Source organism: Rhinolophus hipposideros (assembly GCF_964194185.1).
Source record: "Rhinolophus hipposideros genome assembly, chromosome: 21".
Taxonomy (NCBI): domain Eukaryota; kingdom Metazoa; phylum Chordata; class Mammalia; order Chiroptera; family Rhinolophidae; genus Rhinolophus; species Rhinolophus hipposideros.
In genome coordinates this window covers 37275894-37300833 of record NC_138067.1, presented here as the reverse complement: position 1 = coordinate 37300833, position 24940 = coordinate 37275894, and the positions used below count along the sequence as shown (strand labels likewise).

Below are 24940 nucleotides of genomic sequence, written 5' to 3'. Positions count from 1 at the left end.
CAGGTGACTCATGCCAAACATCGGGCAAGAGTCCAGGGGTGCCCTTCCCTCTGCAAATTATCTGAGATTTCAAAACTGGTGGCACCAAGATGCAGAAAGCCAAAGAATGACTAATGCCACCCCTAGGGAAGGTCCCAGGAGGAAGAAGCAGCCTCTCCTTACGCTTAACAGCAAGAATGGGTATGGGGCTAGGGGTGGGGCAGGAGCTTTGCACTGACTGGTGTCACGGACACTGTTGGGCCGGCACTGAAAGGGAAGTGTGGGATGCAGAGGTCTCCACCTCTGACCAACAACCTGAGGCAAGAAAGGATTGGTATGAATCCTTGGGCTCCTAAAAGGAAGCTCTTAGGCCGAACCTCATAAAATTGCCAATATTCAACCATTCTTGACCCACATAAAGGCAATTTCACATGGTTTAACGTAACGTAAGCCAGGAAACTCATTCAAATAATGCAATGTCAAGGAACTAGTCACCAGTAAGAAACTGGGATAGTCGTGGCTTCTGGGGAAGGGAACTGGGTGCCTGATTTTTTTATTCCTTTGGTTCCATACATGTGTGGTCACTATTCAAAATTTAATGAAATGTAATAAATCAATCAACCCTACAATATCTTCCTATCTCAGTCAAAGGAAAAAACAAACCTGTGCTGGATCCCAAGCGATCTGCAAACCTGTCAGCTCTCTGCTCATCCCCTCCCACCGTCTCCTCCTTCACTTTTCTCCAGCCACACAGGCCTCTTGTGAGCTCCTCAGTCTTACCAGACCCATGGTCTCAGGGCCCTTCCACTGGCCGCTCCCTCTGCTCAGACACCCCCACTGCTCACATTGCCTCACCTCCTTCCCAGGGAGGCCATCCCAGGTGTCTAAAATTTCAACACCCTCCACCCTAAGAATACCTCATATCCCCTTTCCCTGCTTACTTTCTTCCACTTAGCACTTAGCATCACAGTGTATGTACACCTTACTTATTCATCTTTTTTACTGTCTGAATCCCCCACTTACATGAGCCCCGCTGAAAGCACTGTGTGCCGTGCTCACTGCTGTATCCCTAGCACCTAGAAGAGTGCTCAGCCGGGTGGATACTTGTTGAATGAGTAAGTTTAAAAATCTGACGCAGTGTCAGCTTTGGGGCTTGCTGCCCTCAGATCCAACATATGCAGCTCCACCCTAGGAAACATGGGGAAAAAAATCAAGCCGCTTAAACTGGTGACAGTGCTCCTAACATCCTCCCCACTCTGGATTCACCTCAGAGCCTTGGAAAGGAAAAGAAAGGCCAGAATTGAAGAGGGCCCTGGGGGCAGAAGCTTGAGGAAGCCAGAGGGCATACAGGACTTCCCTGGCCTTTGTCCCCACACACCAAGTACGGTGGTGTAGAGAAACAGGGCCAGAGTTCCTGTTCCCATCAGCCGTCTCTGGCGAGCAAACGATACGAAACCACCAAACGATGATGCCCTCTTTTCCTGCCCCTTCCACAGAAGGATTTTGTCCATACACTGATTTGCTGTTTAGTTAGAGGCTCCAAAAGAGCAAATGCAACAGGAGCCCCTATCCGATGTGAAGGGGCGAGGAGCGTGTGTTTGTTATACACGAGTTTCAACCTCTGGTTTGAAGGGAAATACCATCAGGTCCAAAGCACTGTCACAAGTCGCATCTTGCCCCTTTCCTTCTGTTATCAAAAGTCAGAATGGAACCAGGGGCACTTTCCCTGCCTCCCACTGCAGAGCTGGAGGCAAACCAAAGGCTGGATACTGTCTCCCAGTGGGGCCCTAACAAAGCCCCATCAAAGGAAGGATCTGTGCATGTCTGTCCTGAGGGGAAAATAGGGGGGAGGATCTGAGGCCTCTTGTTGAAACTCGTCCTTGGAAAAAATGTAGCAGGGGCCCCATGGTCAGGTGCTGGAGGCAAACAGCTTTCAGGGAAGAGGGACTCAACAGCCTGACTTTGGGCCAAAGCCACTGTGGCCGCTACTCAGGGCAGCCAGGGAAGCATGTGGCCCCTGCTGTCCTCAGTGCTGCCAGATGCTACACTACCAAAGGGTTCCCGAAACCTTGGGCCAAGTATTGACTCGTATTATGCATTTAAAAAAACAAAACACCCTTTTTTATTATACATGTGAACTGGGCAGAGACAGGAAATTCACCCCCACATACACTTGGGCTTGAAACACACAAATGCTGAGTGAAATTTCTTGTACTTGTTTCCAGCTTTTCATGATGAGACATTTCAAACACATAAAGGTGAAAAGAAGAGTTGAATAAACCCCCGCAGGCCAGCTTCAACAGTTACCAACTCAGGATCAATCTTACTTCATCGCTTTATTGACCATACACACTTGTCCCCTCCACTCCCTGCCTGTCCATATTATTTTGAAACAAATCCCAGACATCTTAATAGTTCATAGGTACTTAGAATGAATGTCTTACTGATAAGGACTCTTTTCTTAAGTAGAACCACAGTATCAATTATCACACCTAAAAAATTAACAAGAGTTCCTTCGTAATATTAAATATCCAGTTCGTTCTTTGCTATTTTAAAGAAACGGGAAGTACACATTCCCCAAACACAGAAAAGCCCATGCCCAGAGCGTGTTCAAGCCTCCAAGTCCCAAAGGGGCTGGTATACGATACAAGGCTATCCCAGAACAGAGATCAGAGTCCACACACGGAGTGGAAGGGCTGGAAGCAGTCAGCATGGTCCTGCTTGCCCGCCCCATTCGTCCATGTTAGCTATCCACGGAAAGACCACGGACTGAGTGTTTACGAGCCGGACCTCTGGAGCCAGTGGCTTGGCTCTGAATCCTGCCTCTGAAACTCACCAGCTTTGTGACATGCTCTTCTGGGACCTCAGTTTCTTTATACGTGAACTGAGAATGATAAGACTACTTACCCAATGCAGCAGTTTTGAGGATTAAATGAGATAGTACATGAAAAGCACACAGAGCAGTGCCTTGTACACAGTAAGAGCTCAATGAATGGTTAATAACATTAATTCAACCAACTGGCACTTATTAAGCATCTTTTTACATGCCTGGCACTGTACCATCTAGCAGCAGGAGGTAAGAGTGGCATAGATGTTAAAACCCTTGTGAATCACCACCTGGGAACAGGGACTGGCACCAGGTCACCACCTGGGGACATGAACAGACTCAGAATCTCCAGCACCTGCCTTGTTTGGGTAGGTGGCCCAGATTTATCCTGCCCTGAGATGAGGAACCCTGAACCGAGAGAGTAACTGAAAGTCTAGAACAACGACTCCCATCGAGTTACAGAAGAAAACGCTGACATCCCTCTCCCCCCGACCCCACCCAGCAAAGCCTCCTTGGATCACAGCAAAGGCAAGATTCACAACTAGGTAAGCCCTGCTGTTGCTGAGGTCACAGGAAGATGCCATGTGGTTCCTGTGGAGCCGCAAGGGACAGAGTCAAGAGACGAAAAGAAAAAGGTTTCCTGCCCAAAGAAGCCATTCAGAACTGAGCTTTCACAGGCTGCGCCCTTTCCTTGCCTTCCTCATTCTCACTGCCCACCCTCCTCCCCAGCCCCCACATCCCCCTCTCCATCCTGAGAAGTAAGACCTGTTTCCAGCAAACCTAACGCTCCATTGAAGGAGTGGGCCTGTCGGTCCTTCAGGTCCAAATCAGCACCCCAGCACCAACATAAACCGAGGACCGACGCTGATAAACGCTGGCAATCCGCTTAGTGCAATGAGTCCTTCCTGTGGTTTCGTTACTCAAACTCAGACCCTACCCATGTCAAGCACCATCTAACGCAGCACATATAATACAGATTTAATATGGTCTCTGCACCTAAATACAAATTCTGCCTCCATCACTTGCTAACCTTGAGCAAATGGCTTCTCATCACAATACCTCAGCCTTCTCGTCTGAACAACAGGGATAATCACAGTCCCCGCCACCTCAGAAACAGGGCACACACCCCAAGCACTAAGCACGGTGCCAGGCCCAGAAGGTGCCCTGATAGACAACAGCTATGACCTCAGCTCTACCTGCCTGTGATAAATACGCTTTTCATCACTCATCCACCGTATTCACCAAGATAAAACAGGGATGGCATATTTGCGCTCTCACTGTCACCTACCACACTGATTGATGTGTGAGCCTCACACCCTAGGCCCACATTGTCCACTACATGTGGCTACGGAGCACTGGAAATGTGGCCGGTACAAACGGACATGTGCTGCAAGTGTAAAAGGCACACTGTCTCTCGAAGACTTCATGTGAAAACAAGACGGTAAGATACCTCAATAATCTTTATAATGATTACATGTTGAAATAACCTTTTGGACAAGATAAAATGCATTTAAATTAATTTCCTCTGTCTCTTCTGACGTTTTAAAATATGGTCACTATAAAACTTTAAGTCACGTACGTGGTCTGCACCCGTGGCTCGCATTCTATTTCTAATGGACAGCACGCCCACAGGCCCTTGAGTAAGAGAAACAGCGTCTTCTTATTCACCTTCATATGTCAGTGTCTAGCATGTGCCTGGCACCCAAGCGAGGTGGAAAACATGTTTCAGAGGTGGCTGGATGAAAATTGCTCTCCATGCTTGTCCTGCTCTTAAAAGGACCCACTACTGTCCTAACATCTAACTAGGTCGCTCTTCATTCCAAATATTTAACAACCCGTAAGGCCCAGGACACACCAAATCAAAAGGGACGCAGTCGTGGTGGCTGGAGAGTGGTCCTGGACCACACAACCACTGGAGTTGCGGGCCTGTATTTGTACACGTTAATAACCGTAATGCTGGCGCTTAGAAACACTCTTTTCCCTGCCAGCCCAAGTCACCGTGTTAAGCTCACCCACAGGACATTCGCCTTGTTCACTCTCCTTCGTTTCCTGTTAACCTGTGTCTAGTGTAGCAGCCAAGCAGTCAACCTTGTTTTGAGGACGGGCTCTGTTGAAGGGCCCTCAGTTTTGAAACAACCAAACATCCCAACAGAAATGACCCCACTGTGTCCCACCGGCAGTGGAAACGATGCCATAGCACCCCCAGACCACTCCTATTGCCACGGGAATCAGGCACTACATGTAATCTGCAGGGCTTGGTGTGTCCAAAACCATGGAAAGCAAAGCTGCCTCCACTTCCTAAACTTGCCTCAGCCTAGTGAAGAGGGTCTGGGAAGAGAGGGCATTTGGCATAAGGGTGAGGAGCTTGGAGTCTGGAGCCAGCTTCCTCATCTGTACAGTGAGATCGATAAACTTACCTACTTCATTGGACTCTTGTGAGGACTAACTGAGCAAAAGTGTGAAAGTTTAGAAAAACACCTACTACAGAGTAAGTGCTAGGTAAACAGTACTTGCTAGTATTGTCATGATTGTTTTACAAAAATTAAAGTAGCATGAACTTCAAAAGTGGGAATTCACCCTTCGCCAGCCGCAATGATACTGTTTTTGTAGCAAACCCATTCCCATCTCTGGGCCTTTGCACTTGCTGTTCCCTGTCTGCAATGCTCTTCTTCCAGCTCTTGGCACAGCTGGTACCTCTTGCTCATTCAAGTCAGCTCACGTGACTCCCCCTCAGAGGCCTGGGAGGACTTCCCTGACTGCAAGCTAAGTGACCTCCTTCCTCACTACCAGCCTGCCCCATCAGCCACTCTCTAGCCCCTCCTCCAGTCCTTTCCTGCATGATACTTAAAACCCTCTGAAATTACCTTGTTTATTGTGTGCCTCCCCAGCTGGAATGTAAACCCTAGGAAAGCAAAGATCTTGTCTGTCTTGTTCCCTGCCTACGGTTTTATGCTTTTAGCCACTATGCTACACTGCCTATGTACCAGGATGTTTACGAGATGTGTGTTAAGGCAAAATCCCAGAAACCTACATGTCCAGCAATAGGGGAATGGTGAAATAAAGTGTGGTCTCTCCATACTGAAGAATGGAGGTCTAGCTATTAAAAAGAATGATTCAGATCCGTATGTAATGACTTGAAGGGAGATGGCCTATCATTAATTGAAAAAAATTAAGTTACAAATATGTGTGGCTTGATCTCTACGCCTCCCTTTTAGGTAGTGATGAGGGAGAAGAAGGAATATATATAGAAAACGTAAGTCAGAGCATCTACCCAAATCACAAAGGGCAGACAGCATATCCACTTTGTTCACCACTATTTCTCCTAAACCTAACAGTAAATACTTAATAAATACTCACTGTCTGAATAAATGCTTATCTCTGGAGGATGCGATTTTTGAGCAGAGGGTGGCACCATTATTTTCCTTATACATTTCTGTATTATTTGACATATTACAATGAGCATGCATTTCTTTGTGTCCAAACTCAACCCATTCTCATGTACACAAATTAAGACCATGACCAGCGCAGTACGAAACAGGAGCGATACCAGCCTGAAGGACACGTAAATATACCAAATGGTCCGATAGCCTCTTATTTTACAGATAAAAAGAAACACTTTAAAGGAAATGACTATTTAATTTTTTTACTAAAACATAAATACATTTAATTTTGCAAGTTAAACACATTGAACAAGATTAAGCTGTTACCATAACCATCAGTTTTAAAACTAAATATATCAGCAAAATACGTATTACCAAACAAAAAAAAGGCACCAGTCACTGCACATTGTAAATTCCATTTTTGATTTACCACCTAACAACTGCAAAATAGGCTCACATTTACCTTAGATCATTCCATAGAGACTCCTAAAAACCATGTGCTGTTGTCACTAACAAGACCAAAAATTTTTGAAAAGTCACTGTTTTATTCCCTCAGAATAAGAAAAACAAAATAACCCTTAGGTAACTTTGGGGGCCATCAGAAATTTGATTGAGACCACAGGTTTCCATCATCAAATGAAACGACAACAGGTTTCTGACAACAGACTAATAATCCTCAATGGAGATATAATAAATTCCCTTCCCAACCTCTTCCCATGTGTGTCCTGCCTCCCGAAATGCCGGGATGGCCACCTTCCCATACAGGATATTCTAACCCACTGACAAGGTATGATTTTTCAGAAAGAAACGAATGATTCAGCCGAGCTTTGACAGGCTAAAACTGTAGAAATGGCTCCCCTGAAAGCAAACCTTTGACACCACACCTGTGGCCATTGCAGTCTGGCTAAATCCATATTGTCTTCTCTACTCCTTATTAATACAATGTTTTACATACATTAATCCTGGTGACTTAAAAGAAACAACTCAACCTAGTGGGAAAAGGCCACTTCCAGTAGTGGCCAAGGGGGTCTTCCAGTGTCCACGAGATGGGAAAACGAGAAGGGGCAATGAAATGGTGTTTCTGTGAAATGGCAGCTCCATCCTTCTTGCCAATCTACTGAACCGGGGAAGGCTGGGAGAGAAGAGGATCACCTCCTCCATCCCCCGCCAAGTTTCTGGCTTGGGCAATCCGAACAATGTTGGCTCATTTGCCGAGATGGTGACTACTGGTTCAGGGAGGAGAAGTTTGGGTTGAACATATTGAGTTCATGGTGCCCTAGGGACACTCACCAGGGGACATCAAGCAAGCACAGGCTCCAGATCTGGAGCTGGAACTCAGGGGGCTAATATGGGTTTGAGACAGAGTCAAGTGCTGGCAGCATTGGGATGGTACATAAAGCACTGGAGTGAATGTGCTGGCTTGCGGGGGAAGAGTGAGTGACTGAGCTGGAAGCTGCTGAGAGCAGCTCAGCACCATCTCTTCTCATGCCTTTATACTATAGTATGTTCCACAATACAACCTCTACTGAACAAAAATGGGGGTGGGGCCAATAACCTTGTCCCTGCTCTGCCCTGTAAAAAAGCAGCAAAGGCCTATTAAGAAAAACAAGATACGTTTTTTAGGTGCTTATTATACACCAGGCCCTGTGCTAAGCACTAAACGTGAATTATCTCCTGGGATCAGCAAAACAACCCTGGCACAAAAGTCCCATGACTACTATTTCACAGATGGGACACTGAGGCTGGGAGTGAACATGTGGGGGAGCTCAGGGCTGTCATGTCACAGCCCACAGTTAGGCAGTATCTGGACCAGATGGAGAACATTGAAGAACAATTGTAATACACAAGAGCTGCTACTTAGTGAGAGAATACAACCTCAGCAAATCCTTACAACCCTCTCAGGCTGATACTGTTATCCCATTTTACAAATGAGGAACCTGAGGCTGCAGGAGAGGAAGTCAACAGACCAGTTTTGAGTCTGGCCCACAGGGGAAACCTCCTCTATAGCCAGAGCCCCACCCTCAGGGGGTCTTTGGGGCAGTGGAAAAACGCTGAATAAATGGTACCGTTTACTGAACACTGACTACGGTATGTGCCAGCTGCTGCTCTAAGCACTTTACATATGGTATTCTCAGTGCAATCTCAAAACAACTCTATGAGGTGACTACTATTAAAATCCCCATTTTAATGACAGGAAAATGGAGGCACAGTATGGTGAAGTCAGTTCACAAGGTCACACAACTAGTAAATGGCGGAGCCTAAATTTGAACTAGGGTCTCTCTGCCTTCCGAACCAAATGCTCTTAACAAAATAATTTCAACTAACAGCAGCCACTTTGCATTGAATGCTAACTATGGACTCCGCTCTTTACATGCACACCCTCAACTAACCCTGTGAGATCGATAATACGTTCACCCCATTTCTCCGGAACTAACAATAGCGCTAACACGTAGTAAGTACCATCTATGTGCCAAATGCTTTATTCGCTAAATTTCAGCCTCTCAACAGAACCCTCAGCAAGAGAGAAATACTCGCATCTTCCCCGGTTTTACCGAAAGGGGAAACTGAGCTTCGGCGCGGTTTCCCTAGATAGCTGCTCCCGAATGGGCAGAGCCAGGACGCGAGCCCACCGCACCCTGACTCCCACTCCACGCTCTTCCGCGCAGCGCCGGGTAGCACGTCTGGAAAGTTGAGCCATGCGGGTACGAGTCCGGCCAGGTCCCGAGGGCGCGAGTCCCGGCGCCGCCGCCCCCACAGCCGGTGCCCACACCCGGCCATCCGCCGGGTCGCCAGCCCGCGCTGACCCTCAGGGTCCGAGTGGATACCGATTCCCCGCCACCCTTGAGTGAGGCCGCCCCTGCACCTGGAGCCACATACCTGGACGTCCCGGATACCCGCCCCGCGTGCCCCACGACCTCGGCGTTCGTCCCCTTGAGGTTCGCTGGAAACACCGCCAGCTCCGGTGGCCCGAGTGACTTCCAGGCTGCCCACTTCCAAGCCGCTTCGCGCGAGTCCTCCTGGGAACTGTAGTTTTACCCCAGGCGGCAGCAAACTGAATAAAGCCTGCCGCGCGGGTGCTGCCGGGAGTAGTAGGCGCAGCACCCACCACCTTCTGGGAATGGTAGTCCACCTGTAGCCTCCGAGCTGCTCCAGTCTCCAGAGCACTTCCGCAGACCCGAGGGGCGTGAAGGGTGGAGGCGTGTCTTTGCGGACTCCAACCCGGCTGCAGCGCTCCACGCTCCGCGAGGGCGGTTTTTCTCTTTCTTCCAGCCCTGTCCACCTTTTCCTTTCCTTCAGCGAACCCTCTCCCTCCCTCTCCGCCAGGCGTGAGGTACTTACCCCGAAGGCGCGAGCATGAGGAGAGGCGGGGACAGCAGAGCCCTGCGCTAGACCCCCAACGGAGCAGAGCGGCGGAGGAGGGCGTCTATGCGCGCTCGCGCACGCGCGCTCGCCGGCCAACTCCGGACTCAATTGCCGCCGGGCCCCGCGGGGAAGACTTTTTTTTTTCCCTTTCGAACGCGCGCGCGGGCGCGCGGGGTCTCGCGCTGGGCTTTTTCCTGCCGGCCGCGCGCCACTGCGGCCGCGCGCCAGTGCGCACGCGCGCTCACTCCCCTCTCCTGGGGCCGTTCGCCCGGCGCGTGGCTGGGGGCTAACCGCAGTATCGGCGGACTACCCCCGCAACATCCCCAAGGTCGCACCTTCTAGGTCTGGTCGTTCAAATAGCAGCTCCTGGGTGCCGCCACACACGCCTTACCCGTCCCTTGTTGAGAGTCCTGTCGTCGCAGGTAATAGGCGCGGTTCGCCCCTCCGGGAAGCAGACACGGTCCCCTTCCAGCCCACGCAGGGGGCCGGGACGCCCACACATGTAGGGACTGAGGTGTGGTCTCCTCTCCCCGTCCCAGGGAGCTCCGGAGCTTTGCCTTCCGAGGCAGCCTCAGGACCACCACCCAGAGGGGGGCCCTGGAAGCCCTGTTACCTACCATTTATTGGTTGATGTCACGTTTTGAGGGAATGTGTTTGTTGAGCACCCATGGCCTGGGAAATTTTGTGTAAATGAGTCCATCTACTCACGTCATCAAAATCCGACCCTTCTTTCAAAAAATGGATATTGGGGCGGCCAGTTAGCTCAGTTTTAGTTGTGCTCTTAACAAAGTTGCCAGTTCGATCCCCACATGGGCCACTGTGAGCTGCGCCCTCCACAACTAGGTTGAAACAACTACTTGACTTGTAGCTGATGGGTCCTGGAAAAACACACTTAAAATAATTTTTTTTTAAGTTAAAAAAGTAAAAAGAAGAAGATGTTGCTACTCCTACTCCATAGGGGTTACCAGAGGATATTGGCTGGAATTGCAAAGACCTCTGGTCAAGTAAACCCAGTCAGTATCTACCCTTCCCTCTTCATCCTTCCCAGAAGTTGGTCACTAAGACTTGAAGCTGAGAAGCATATATATCTTGGGAGAGGGTAGGGGTTATTCATCTGCTCATTCATTAAACAACAAAACAAAACAACAAACAAAAACGTTATTAAGCACCTACTTCATGCCTGGTTGGATGATTATGGGGACGCAAGAGAAATCAAGACAGGCTGGTTCCTACTCTCGAGGAGCTAAGTCCAGTGCAGGTATCAGACCACCACCCAACTGTGACAATCTAAATCAGTACAATTCTAACAGAAATATGCAAGCCACATACGCAATTTAAAATTTTACATTAGAAAACCATAATAAACAAATTAAATTTAATAATTTATTTAACCCAGTACATTTTTTATCCAAAATAACCTGTGCTTAATGATAAAAGATTTCCATTACTTCAATTCTGAAATCAAGTTAATTAAAACTGAGGCATTAACAAAGATACTCATTCATGCATTAGGTTGTCATGGCAAAAGGTTAGAAACCCAAGGTCCATTAATGGCAGTTTGGATGAGTAAATGATAGGTTGGTCACACAGTGGAAATCATGCAATTGGCAACTGTTGGAAAATGAGACAGTTATATGTATTAATATGAGTTAATCTCTAAGATAAATTGAGAAAAAGGTGCAGAACAGTGTATAAAGCATACTACCATTTGTATAAGGAAAAGAATGTTTTTTACATATATGCTTGTGTATGTACAGAACAACTGTTTAAAAGACACAACCAGGGTTACCTTTGTGAAGGGGAAACAGAAGGACACAGAAGGAAACAGAAGGATCAGGTATGCTCCTTAATATGTTTTGAATGGTTTTACCATGTCCATTTCAAAAAGTTGTTTAATTAAATGGAGTGTGATAGTTAAGACATAGGGTTATCGTAACAATTAAATGAAACAACGTGTAAAATGCCTTCCTACCACTTTACAACATAATCAGTTCTGGATGCCATCATTATTCCCAGGTAACTCTGATAATGTATGTTTATCAGTCTCAAAAATTGTTTATTTCCATAAAGATTGTTGAGTGCATTCACAGCCCTAGCTGTGAAGCCACGTAGAAAAGCCAGAGTAGCATTCCCAGGCCCTGGGGCAGATTTTAGCTCCTCATCATTAAAGTCATTAAAAAAATGTATAAGTAAGGAACTTAGGCAAGATCGCCCTCTGGCTTTACAGCTCTCTGACTTTACAGTCAACTAATTAGGCCCTTCTGATTCCAGCTGTGCTTTCTGCACCCCTGTCCCCAAATGTGACAGCCACCTGCAAGGCTGTAGAATCCACGCAGGGCCCTAACTCAAAGTATGGAGCACATATCACCCTTCTTGTTACATGTACTCACAGCATTTTGTTCTTTTCCTTCTTAAAACTGAATCACTAGCATAATTTAAGTTTTAGAAAATTAAAAGTTGCAGAAAGGTTCAAAGAATTTCCCATTGTAATCAATTTTATGACTATTCTTTGATGTCTTCCTTCTCCACTGAACTGTAAACTCTTTGGGGCAAGACCTGTATGCCCTCACACTCCTATAACAGAGCATAGGGAGCCAGTGAGTGACCCAGAAGGAACCCAGGAGCCCTATAGTATCATGGAGTGCAGTGCCCCCTAGAGCCAATTCTCTTCCCAAGGCAGGGCTCATGGGATGTTGGCCTTCCATCCTACCACAGCTGACACAGAACGTTGGAGTGGACTGACTGCAGCTAAGAAAAAGGATGTAGTGCCAGTGTCAACGCCCAGTCACAGACAGAGCAGGACATACCGTATCTCGACCTCAAGTATTGACCCTACTTAAGTGGGCCAGAGGGCTTGAATTCTCCCATCAGATCATCTTTGGGTTATCAAGTTTTAAAAAGTCAAGACCATTGGGATTAAGGCATCTGAAGCTCACTCTGGAGTTGCTTTTCAGGACAGGTAGTGGGATTAGGGAATCAAATGGGATGTTAGGGATAGATTTCCTCCAAGGGTAACCTGAGGACGCTAGTACATACGTGGGGTGGGAGTGGCAAAAAGGATAAACAGATTTGGGGTTTGAAAGCGTTCTTTCTCACTAACCCCCAAGGAATATGCCCCCAAAGGGTCCCCACTGCTTGCTTTTTGTAGGCTGGTCAAGAGAAGTTGGCCCAGAAGAGATACTGGGAACAATGGAAACTGATGGCAGTGACTGCAAATTTGTTGGTAACGATGACTCTTTCAGCAGTTCTGGGGCCTCTGGGAGCCAGTGGGGAAAATCTGAGCTGTAGCGCCTGGCCTACAGGGCCATCCACTAATGTGCAAGATGTGAAGCAGATCCCACTCGCTCCAGAAAGGTGGTCCAAAGAAGCAGCAAGTGCAAGGTTATAGGAGAACAGAATGGAAAAAGATACAGCAGGAGGGCAGCATGCCGTCTTGGGGAGAGTGGAAAGAGACAGAGGGGACACTGAAGTTTGCCAGCCAGTCCCTAGTTCCCATTCGTGTGTTTATGAGTTAGAGAGCTTTCATAGCATCAGCTGACAGAACCTCTTCCTGACTCTGATTTGGAGGAGAATCCTGAACTGTGGATTGAATCCTAGTCTTGAATCTGCCCTGTGTAGCCTTGGACACATCTCTTTTCCTCTCTGGACTCATGTTCCTCGTATGTATAATGGAGATGTTTGCCTCTCAGAGGTCTTTCAAGAACCAATGAGGAGATGCATGTGAAAGTTTTTTGTGGGCTCTAACCCACTCTACATGTGTTAGATATGTTTTGCCTGCTGCTTCCCCCCAAATTCAGCCATCAAGTCTCTGTGGCAACACAAGGCCTAGGCTTGGCCATACTAGTGGGCAGGTTCTGTTGACATTGACTCAGGAGTCCGGGACAAACAGATCTGGAACTCCAATAGGTCTCCAAACCAGTGGTTCTCAGACTTTATTGTACAGTAAGATCAGCTGGAGAGTTTGTTAAAACTCAGATTTGGGGGCCTTACCTTCAGAGTTGCCAATTCAGTGGGTTTGGGATTGGACCCAATTATTTACATTCTAACAAGTATCCAGGTAATGTTGACGCTGCTGGTCTGGGAATCACACTTTGGGGAACCACTTCTTAAAACAAAGTTTACCAGCTTTCCTTCATCTGGCAGGCACAAAGGTGGCCTCCATTGCCCTCTGCTGGCCAGACTATAAACTTAGCCCTCATGTTTCCAGTGCAACAGAAAAGTACAAAGTATCGGTTGGAAGGAAATAAAGACTTGTCTGAGAACCAAACTAGGCTAAAAACAGCAAATTCACAATTGTTGCTTGAGTACGAGGTGTGATCAAACAATACGGTGAATGTTTAAATTAAAAATATTATCACAGTAAAAGACACATTGCCATTAATCCTCCTCAAAATACTCTCCCTGGCTTTGAACACATCCCATCATTCTTGCTACTTTCTGAATCAGTTCTGGAAGTCCTCTTTTGTGTCTTTAGTTGCACTGTTGTGGCTGCCTCAATGTCCTCAATCGATTCAAAAGGTTTACCTTTCATGGTTATTTTGATTTTGGGGAAGAGCCAGAAATCACATGGTGCCAGGTCAATAAGGTGGATGAGGACACACCATGTTTTTATTGGACAGAAATTGCTGTATACCAGAAGCGAAGTATGACACGGAGCCTTTCTTTTGTGATCAAAACATATGGTGAATGCTGCTGCCGAGTGCCATCCAATGGAAAGGCAGGGATCTTCAATACGGGAAGTGGTACATCGAACCTTAGTAACAGCGTGTGACAAGTTTCAACTTGTTCAGTGCAATCAGTTGGATGTGAACTATGGTTGAGAGAAGGTGTGTTTTAAAGTGTGCCATATATCGTCCTCCATCATGACAACGCTCAGCATCATGACTAAAGACACTCACGAAAGAGGACTTCCAGAACTGCTTCAGAAAGTGGCAAGAATGATGGGATAAGTGTGTTCCAAGAGAGGGAGAGTATTTTGAGGGGGATTAATGGCAATGTGTCTTTTACTGTAATAATTTTTTTTTAATTTAAACATTCAACCAGGAAAAGTGGAATTTTGTCCTCATGAAGGCCAAAAACAAGAGAGTGTGGAAGAGGATGATAAATAGATGATTCCACCAGCCTGGGAAAACCTGCAAGGCCAAGTGGCTGGATCCTTTCTCCCACTGTGCTTGGTGGGCTGGCCCTTAGTCCTGGGTGGCCTACATCCCAATTTCCTATTTCAGTAGTCAGACCTGAACATCCACAGAATCACTGAGGGAGCTTGTTAGAAATGAAAGTCATGGGTCCCACTGCCATGGTTCTGCTTTAGTAGGTCTAGGTGGGGACCTAGGGATTTGTATTTTAAGACATACCCCCACCCCTAGGAACTTTGGGAACGCCTGTCCTCACAAAATGCTCTCTTGACACACCACCATCAACAAAGGTTTATTACTTGCCTGGAATGGTATTCCTTTCCAGCCCCTCTCTAGGTTTGTCTGCTTCCCTCACCCATAATATCCCACGGGGTTATGATAGCTAAGATTCAGTCCCCAACTCCTTTACTTACCATCTCCAAACCTCAGTTTATCTCATCTATAAAATGAGGTAAAACCTACCTCAGTGCGCTGGAGTCAGGATTAAATGAGAAAGTGTGTCTTGTGCATAATTCCTGACATTCAAAAAGTCTCCAATAAACATGAGTTCATGTTTCCTAGCTCCTCAAAAAGTAGCAGTGGCTAAACTGGCATCTTTTGGGTTCCCACAGGTTTTTAAGCAAAGGTCCTGAGGGGCATCAGGAGGTAACCAGGGTGATGTCTTCCTCCAGACTCATTCCCCTGTGGAAGGATTTAAAATATCTCATAAGTGACAAACAGAAAAGCAAGGTAATGTCTGTGTAAGACAAAAACATGTATTGGCTTCTTATCTATCTTAATATTTATGAGCACTTCAGAGGAGCATAGATTTTTCATGAAAGCAGGACACAGGCAGGGGAGACCATAAAGACAATTACCTTAGGAGGAAGTGGGCTATCAATTTCCTAATGAGACTAGGGACCTCTTGCAAGGACATTTTGATAGTGGAAGGTAACACTTGGAGCATTGTCAGAGGAACCAACCATCTGGGAAGAGAGGCTTTTCTAAAAGAGAAGGGAGAAGGCACCATAGAGAACATTTGCCAAGCTCAGCGTTGCTATGGCTGGCTCTGTACAAGGATCCCAGGTGCATGTTGCATAGCACATGCTCAGTCACTGTGGGATATTACATATTGTATACATGTCATCTTCCTCTGTCAAACTTAAAGGCCGGGTAGCATGTCCTAGGAGTCCTAGTGCAGTTTTAAACTTTAGTAACTTAAAGCTGCACTGACTTTGGGCGACACCCTGTTATGTTACATGTGGGTCTATGGCAGTGCACTTGCTTGAGTAATCTATCAAATGTGTCTTTTATGACACATGGACCTTTCAGACATCAGGGAGAGTGTTAGAGGACAGGTATAGCTCACTTCGTGCTGGGAAGAACATCAGGTTTCCACTGTGCTCACACTATAAAATTTGCCCCTAGAGACCCTATAGGGGTTCGGTTCTCTCTTGTGTCGGGGGTTTTGTTACATGCTGGTGAAGTGTAGGTGTCCCACGGGTGATCCGTTGTGCAAGTGTGGTGTATCCGGGGTGGTCCTTGGGGTTGTGGCCTGACTTTGGGAACTGCTTCAATTGTGACTTGAGTGAGAATACATTCAGTGCATGGGTGTGTCCTGGTCTCTTAGTTTATGCCATGCCTCTCCCCAGCAAACTTCAGATGACGCACAGAGTGACATAGTTGTGCTGAGTGACCGGTCCCAGATACTGTTCCAAGAGTCTCGACATCCTCAAAATATGCCACTTATATGCTATTACTTCAGTGATGCCAACTTCTTTGCCTCCCTCTCATGGGTGACAACAAGCACAAAAGAAATACAGGTAAAACTGCCTAGTCTTTCATCTTCTTAGCCTCTTTGTCCAGAGGCCATGCCCACATAAGCCCCCACTCCAGACTGACAAAGGAAGATATACCTCTTGAATGAAAGTGACCTGGATCCAGGATTCCTCCCTCATCCTTTCTCCAATTATAGTATCCATATTGAATAGATTGTATGGTTCCCCTAAAGTAGGCCAAGGTTAGGGAAAGACTCATAGGCTTCCTGCTTATACAGTATTTCCAACTACTATAACCAGGATAAAATCATTCTAGAATCTTCTAATTCCTTCTTAGCACAAGAACAGGAGAAAACAGCTGAAAATGCTGCCCTTTCCTCTTCTATTAATATTATCTTCTCCAGGCAGTTTCCATCTTATTCTCTTCTAGGCTGTAGTATGGATAAAGAGCAAAACTGAGGACATGGTCGAGAAGAGGACATTCTCCATGACTGAACGATTGCCACCCATCCAGTGTATGGTCCATACAGTTTCCTTTCATGCCTTGGTGGTCTACTGTGGTGACCTGCTCCTGCGGCTCTTTGGGGACCACTTTCAGTCATTCAAACCCCTGGGTATAGTGCCCTGCCGCTTTAACATTAACTGCCTCTGCTATGACCCAAAAGTGAAGATGCTTTTGTCAGGTATTATGGGGGCAGTGGTCACCTGGACAATTGAGCGCAGTGGCAGGGGCCTCCAAATAGCCCACATGGTTCCCATGCCCGGTGACGAGCTAGTCCAGGACATCATGTTGAATGGCCCCAAGGGCTCCCTCCTAGCCCTGTGTGAGACTGTGGTGAGGGTCCTGGAGCACCAGGGCCCCGGCCAGCTGGGAGAGGTGAGGAGGTTCACTTCTACCACCAGTGGCTCCTCTATCACCTGCTGCTTCACCTGTGTTGCTCAGGACGTTCTCTATGCTGGAAACAAGAATGGGGACATCGAAGTATGGAGCCTCAATCGGAGCCACTCTCCCCACACTTTCAAGGCCCATTCTTCGTCAGTGGTATGCATCCGCAGCCGGCCAGAAGCCCACACGCTGCTAACAGCCGGCAAGGAAGGCTTCATCAAGGAGTGGAACCTTACTTCGGGGGACCTACTGCGGCAGCTAGAACTTGCTGAGGAACTCTATCAACTCCAGTTTATTGATAACATTACCTTCTTCTGCCAAACTACCCACTCTTTCTCCTTGCGCCGTCTGCCCTGCTTCTACAGCCTATTCAACGTCTGTGGCTCTGCTCCAGAGCATGTGCGTCGGGTACGCTGTGGTAAGAACTGTTTCCGGATCCTGTGCGCTACTGAGGATGGCTTGTTGCGCTTTGTGTCCCCACTAACAGGGGACCTTCTGGTTCTTACCTGGCCCTTCTCAATCCTGGACCACGCTGTTGATTGGGACTATGACCCAGATAAAGAGGAGCTCTTTGTAGCAACAGGTGGCTCAGATGTGCTGGTATTTGACACAACCCGCTGCCCTTGCCCAGCCAAGTATCTTGTATGCACCTCACCAGATTCTCAGGATGTGGTACAATGCCTGGCTTATGGACATTTCCACCTGGGTCGGGGTCTAGAAGGACTAATGTTCTCTGGACACCAGAGTGGTATGATAAGAGTGCTTTCTCAGCACAGCTGTGCCCGAATAGAGAGATTCGTGCATTTTGGGGCTGTATTGGCACTCTGTACGCTGCCGGTAGGGCTTTTAAGTGTCCGAGAAAACTCTTTGCTCTGTTCCTATGGAATGGATGACTATGTACGCCTATCAGAAGCTGTGTTTGAAGGGATCAGAGTATATCTACGGCCCCTTGCCAGCATTCTCAGCAGCTGTCACCTAAAACACCTAATACTCTTGCCAAAGTCTGTGGGTGCCATCACGGAGACTAACTGCCTGCGTCTCTGGAAGTTCCATGATATTCTATCCTCTGAGACACAGAAAGGCTCAACATTCATAGAGACATTGCCTCTGCACCAATGTGCCATCACATCCTTTGATGTGTGCCTGTCCTTGAGTCTTTTTGTCACAGGTGGTATTGATGGCTCTGTCCGAATCTGGAACTTCCATGGTAGACTCATAGCCACAGTGGACTCATCACTGCACTTTGGCCCAGTGTGCTTTGCAAATGACCGGGGTGACCTGCTTGTGACTTTCAACCAGAGTCTTTATCTTGTATCCTGTTTAAAACTGCTTCCCCCAACCCTGTTGTATCGCCTTTCCTTTATGAGCATGGTAGATGAAGTACTAGAAGATCCTAAGCCTTTCATACCAAGCTTCTTCTTTTCCTTTGAGACCATGTTTGTGCCCAAGTATATCTACCTTGGACAAGGGCAACAGGAATTAGTAGGTCTGGAGAAACTTGTCAATAAGCGGGCCATTGCCTTTGACCATATTGTGCCACATGTCATAGAAGAAGATGAGCAAGGGAGCCTTGTAGTACTAGCTGCCCCAAGATGCAGTTCTTTGGAGTGTAAGGAGAAAACAGATATAAACATGCAGGTCAGCAAACGTTATCCCCATTATGTGGCTCCTCCCCAACTACTGCTGACCACCTGGGAGGGATTCAACCCCTATCAGATACTGCGATACTACTTTGGTTGTGGGCGGAAATGGCTCTTAGCCCCTGACTGCTACATCCCCAACTCAGTGATTCGTGCCCGTCTTTGGCCAGAGGGCAGCCCAATATACCTACAGTGCAACCTGCACTCACCCATGCGGGAATTGGAATGGGATAAGTCTGAACAATTTTTCTTCTGGCACAATAAGGTAAGACCTATACATGATGTAAAAGAATATTTACAGGAAAAGGAGGATGAAGACTTCATGGAAATGAGAATGTCCAAGGATATAACCTATAGTGTCTTTACAGACTCAACAAACCGCAGCTGGCTAGGAAGACAGATGAGTGAAATAGCTATTAATAGCCTGATTGAGACAATCCTCAACATTATGACCCACGCTCCTTTACTGAAGTACCAATGCTGTATTGGTGTGCTAGGACAAATCTTTGCCTCTTACCAAGTGTCTCCACCCCTGCGCTCTGAAACAGCCCATCGTCTGCTGGATGATACAACCAATTCTAGTCCACTGATCCGAGAGCTAGCCTGGGAAGGGCTGAAGCGTCTAGGAATGATCACTCATCTCTTTGCCATGCCTCTGGCCCAAGGGTTAATGGACAAGGACAAAAGAGTGAGGAATAAGGCCCTGAGCCTCATGGGTAACACTGGAATCCACTCTAAGACCTCACTCATAAATTTGATCCAGAACCGAGATACTTTCCGGGACATGCAGTAAGTTCTTTTTGCCTTCCTCAATTATTTACTAGCTTCTAATTTTCTTCTCCCCCTTCCCCTTCCCTTCTTTCACTATCTTTTCATCCCTGTTCATTGGCTCTTCCTGTCCTTTTTCCTTGTTCAGTCTTTTTCCATTCCTAAACTATCACTCCTTTCTCCATTTCTTCTCCTATTTCTGTCTGTCCCCTACCTCTTCAAGTTCCCCCTTTCATCCTTTTCTCCTACGCTGCAGCCTCCATATAGATCACTCCATTCATTGCCATCGTATCTTCTCAGACTTTTTCTTTCTTCTTGGCCATCCTTTAGCTCTACATACTCTGTCTCTATTGGCCACATTGCCAAGCCTTCAGCCTGTTCCACAGCAGTTCTTTCCTTTTCTTTTTTCTTTTTTTTTTATCATTTTTTTTATTAAATTTATTGGGGTGACAATTGTTAGTAAATTTACATAGATTTCAGGTGTACAATTCTGTATTACATCGTCTATAAATCCCATTGTGTGTTCACCTTGGGTCAGTTCTCCTTCCATCACCATATATTTGATCCCCTTTACCCTCATCAGCCACCCCCCACCCCCTTACCCTCTGGTAACCACTAAATTATTGTCTGTGTCTATGAGTTTTTCTTTCTCATTTGTTTGTCTTGTTCTTTTTGGTTTATATACCACATATCAGTGAAATCATAGGGTTCTCTGCTTTGTCTGTCTGACTTACTTCACTTAGCATTATACTCTCAAGATCCATCCATGTTGTCACAAAGGCTCCTATATCATCTTTCCTTAACGCGGAATAGTATTCCATTGTGTATATATACCACAACTTCTTTAACCATTCATCTATTGAAGGACATTTTGGTTAGTTCTTTCCTTTTCATTCTCCCTCTTCTCCATAATTCAGCATGCTCCTTCTTCTCTTTTGACTTTCACAGGCAGGAAGTGATTGGGGAGGAAACTCTGGAACATCTGCTGGGGATGCGTGCCACAGATCTCCAAGTCCTTCATACTCAAGTGCAGCAGCGACTTAATGAAAATCTGACCTTGTCACGTGGAGATAAAAAGCCTTCTTTTTTTTTAGCTGTCTCAAGGGCTTCTAAAGTTATGCCCATTTTCAAGCAATCTGATATAATTCTTAAAGAATCTGAAGTTGCCATCAAACCCAGCAAAGGCCTAAGACATAGCCGAGCAGGGAGCAAAAAGCATAGTATGTATGGGGTGATCCAGTTCATGCCTCAGGGTCCCCAGAGGCAGGGTAGTTAGGGCTAAGATGGGTCAAGAGATATCATGTAGAAGTAGAGATACGTGGAATGATCTTTTCACAGAAAACAACCTTCCTAGGAAGAATCCAACCTTAGGAAGACTCCAAGGCCTATCACTCTAAGATTTTGGGTGGGAGTACTGGGAATAAAGCAAGGAGAATTCTCTCTCTCTCTCTCTCTTTCTTTCTTAAAGGCCTCAGCCCCTTGTGTTGCTATTTCTTTTATGGCAGTTCCTCTTAGCTCATACTAGATATTGGGAAGTGTTTCTTTTAAGCCTCCCATTTTTCCTTATCTACATCTTCTGATTTTCCCTGCAGCCCGAAAATTGTTGCGGGTCCTCAAGAAGATGAAAGAGACTGGCACAGAGCCAGGTCTCTTAGAGGGTGAAAGTGATCAGAGTGAAGCTGTACCAATTGAAGATACAGCCATCCATTCTAGGTCTTCCACTTCCAGTGTACTAAAGATTTCAAAAGATGCTGAACAACAACCTCCAGAGAAAGATATCCCAAAGGATGTTGCAGTAACCTTGAAGATGCTGAAGAAAATACATGACAAAAGAGGCAAGAAAACAACGGTTGAGAAACCCATAAAAAGGCACAAGAAGAAGAGAAAAGCTGAATTTATAATTGAGGAAACTCTGCCTCCTATAAAGGAAGAACCAGTTGTGAAGAAGGTCCATGGCAGAGGGCGGGGTGTCTCTGGAGCTCCTGGCCACAGGCCTACCCCTGGAGATGGCTCATCATGGCGGGATGATGTATGTCGTCTTATGACCCTGAGGATATCTGGTTCCCAAACAGAAATGTCAGAAGCTCTAACCACTGAGCTAGTGACCAGGGCTCAGGAGGTGCTGGAAGATAGACACCCCAGCTGGGAGCTCTTTCAGAAGATCTGCCCCCTATTGAAGAAAGAAAGCGAGGTGCTGTTTGAGGACCTTGATGTAGCCTGGCCAGAGGAGAAACCAACTTTTATGCATGAAGAAACAATTAGAGAGGACATGGTTACCAGAGACATCAAAGAGATACCAGAGAGGCAAGAACACGTGCAAATGGAAGCAACGGACATGCAGGACTTACTGGAAACCCAAGTGATTCCCAAAAGAGGCAAGAAAAAGAAAGTTATTTTTTTAGAACCTGGTGATCTAACCAAGGGGAAACAAATACTAAAGAAAGAAGACAAATCCTCTAAGAAGCCTTCTAAGCAAAAGAAGGAAATAAAAGTCGATAAAAAAGAGAGGGAAATGACCGAAACAGAGAAGGATGTGAGTCAGGGAGTGGGGGAAATGGCAAAACTACAGGGGGAAGTGGTTAGGCAAGAACAACAACCAGTTATGTATGAGAAGAAGATGACTTTGAAGGATTGGAAGAAGTCCTGGGATCAGTGGAAAAAAGCACATGGTGAGACCAGGAAATCTTGGAATGAATGGAAGACAGCCTGGGAAGGGAAACATCTTGAGGAAGAGGAGAAACCACAAGAGGACAAAGAAAAGCTATTCCCAGATGAGGAAAAGCTGGATGGAGACAATAGAAAGCTGGGATGGGATGAGAGGGCACCAGTCTGGGGAAAGAAGTTGCCAGACAGGTCCAGGGAACAACTATTAGAGGATGAGGATGAACTGACCCTGGAGGAGAAAGAATTGTCTCAGGAATGGGAAGGAGGAGAAGGAAGAGGAGGAGGAGGAGGAGGAGGAGAAGGGAGAGAAGCAGAAGAGGAAGAAGAGGAGGAGGAGGAAGAAGAAGGAGGAGGAGAGGAAAAAGGGAGAGAAGCAGAAGAGGAAGAAGAGGAGGAGGAAGAAGGAGGAGAAGGAGGGGAAGAAGGGAGAGAAGCAGAAGAAGAGAAAGAAGAAGAGGAGGAAGGAGGAAGAGGAGGAGGGGCAGAAGAAGAGGGAGTAGAAGTAGAAGAGGAGGAAGAGGAGGAGGAGGAGGAGGAGGAGGAGGAAGAGGAAGAGGAAGAAGAAGAAGAAGAAGAAGAAGAAGAAGAAGAAGAAGAAGAAGAAGAAGAAGTAGAAGAAGAAGGAGGAGGAGAAGAAGAAGAAAAAGAAGAAGGGGATGAAGAAGGAGGAGTAGAAGAAATAGAAGAAGGAGGAAGAGAAGAAGAAGTGGAAGGAGAAGGAAGAGAAGAAGAAGAGCTGGTGACAGAAGAGCAGAGACAGATCCAGAAAGAATACAAACAGGCCTGGGTTGAGAGGATACGAGCCCAAGCTGAAAGAAAACGAGCCCAAGAAGACAGGAAGCTGGCACAAGAAGAAGAGAAGCTAGCACAAGAAGAGAGACAATTGGCCCAGGAAGAGAGGAAACTGGCCAGACAATATAGGAAACTTAGCCAGAGAAATAGAAAAATGGTCCAGGCATTGAGGAAGCTTGTCCAGAAAGGGGAAAAACTGGCCCAAAGAGAGGAGACACTAAGCCAAGAAGCAGAGAAATTGGCCCAGAAAAGGAAGAAACTGGCCACGAAATTGGAGAAACTGGCTCAAAAAGAAGAGAAAATAGCAAAGAAAGGAGAGAAGCTGGCTGAGGTAAAAATTATATTGGTCCAGAAAATGGAGAAAGTGGCCCAGAGAGAGCAAGATCTGGCATGGCAAGAAAAGGAACTAGCTGAGGAATTGGAGGAGCTGACATGGGAAGAGGAGGAACTGGCTCAGAAAGAAGAGGAACTGACTCAGGAAGAGGAAGAATTAGCTAAGGAAAAGGAGGAACTGGCTCAGAAGGAGGAGACACTGGCCTGGAAAGCAGAGAAACTGGCTATGGAAGAGAAAGAACTGGTCCAGGAAGAAGTGCTGATCCAGGAAGAGAAGAAACTGGCCCAGGACAAGGAAAAACTGCCTGAGGAAGAGGAAAGACTTGCCCAGAAAAGGGAGCAATTGATGAAGAATAAGGAAAAACTGGCCCAAGAAAGGAAAAAATTGGTCCAGAACAAGGTGGAACTTGCAAACAAGAAGATGATACTGGCCCAAAGGGGGAAAGCTCTGGCTCAGAAGAAGGAGAAGCTGGTTCAGAAGGTGAAATTGATTCAGAGAAAAGAGAACATCCACCAACTTAAAGAAAACCTTGCCCAGCACAGAAAGAAATTAATCCAAGTAAAGGAGAGACTGGACATGTACAAGAAGAAATTAGTTCAGGTAGAGGAGAAGCTGATGAAGGAAAAGGAAGAAGTTTTCCAGAAGAAGAAATTGGCTGACACAGAAGAAAAACTGGTCCAAGGTGAGGAAGAGCTGGGTAAGAAACAACACAAGCTATCCCAGGACAAAATGAAATTAGCTGTGGGGATGATGGCAATATTTCAAAAACTGCAACTGCTCAGAGGAGAGGGGGATATTATTGAAGAAGAAAAGGCACTGGAATTGAGAATGAAGAAACTGGTCCAGGAGAAGGTACAACTGGCTGAAGGAAAGGAAACTCTCTTCACAGGAGAGACTCAAGAAACCTCAACACAGAGGAAACTGAGTGAGAATGAACTAGAAGTAATTAAGAGGAAATTGTCACTAGAAGAGAAGATGCTGATATATGAAGATAGGTTATTGGCCACTAAGCAAATGGAAATTGCAAAAGAAAAATTAGAATTCACTAGAGGAGGGAGAGTATATGCCCAGGAAGAAAGGAAGCTAGCCAAAGTAATAAGGAAGTTAGGAAACATTTCCAAACAACCATCAAAGGTGCGCAGAAGAATCTTAAAGATACTTCAAAACTTTACTAAAAATGAAAGGAAACTAACCCAGGAAGAAATAGAGATAACAAAGATAAAGAGGTCACTCTTTGTTAAGGAAAGAAGATGAGCAAGGAACAAAATGAACTTGATGCCAAAGAATGGGATATTTTTGAGGAACAATCAGAATTTACCAAAGATGAGAAAAAATTAGCTAAAAAGCAGAGAAAACTGGCCAAGGAAATGAGAAGAATGATAAAGAAAGAGGAAAAAATAACTGAGAAAGAAAGG

The 24940-nt window shown here is 46.3% G+C and overlaps 2 protein-coding genes across 7 annotated transcripts in view; one reads left to right on the top strand and one right to left on the bottom strand.

Moving 5' to 3' along the window:
• Window positions 1–24940, bottom strand: part of SIPA1L3 (signal induced proliferation associated 1 like 3) — a 270995-nt gene that overhangs the window by 211832 nt on the left and 34223 nt on the right. For 4 of the 6 annotated variants that reach the window (XM_081031968.1, XM_081031972.1, XM_081031971.1 and 1 more), the window contains exon 1: window positions 9064–9214. The exons of 1 other annotated variant lie outside the window; for it this stretch is intronic. The gene's annotated coding sequence lies outside the window, so the exon portion shown is untranslated. Of the gene's footprint in view, window positions 1–9063; window positions 9215–9525; window positions 9574–24940 lie in introns of those variants that run through there. One more of the 6 variants, XM_081031970.1, reaches the window with a different exon arrangement.
• The window catches only part of WDR87 (WD repeat domain 87), a gene marked incomplete at both ends in the record, with an annotated part of 10930 nt that continues 1331 nt past the window's right edge, over window positions 15342–24940 (top strand). Inside the window, 7 exon segments of the mRNA XM_081031499.1 lie at window positions 15342–15413; window positions 16316–16486; window positions 16872–19756; window positions 20684–20955; window positions 21328–22655; window positions 23121–24768; window positions 24771–24923. Of these exon segments, the coding sequence (XP_080887625.1) occupies window positions 15342–15413; window positions 16316–16486; window positions 16872–19756; window positions 20684–20955; window positions 21328–22655; window positions 23121–24768; window positions 24771–24923 (6529 nt within the window).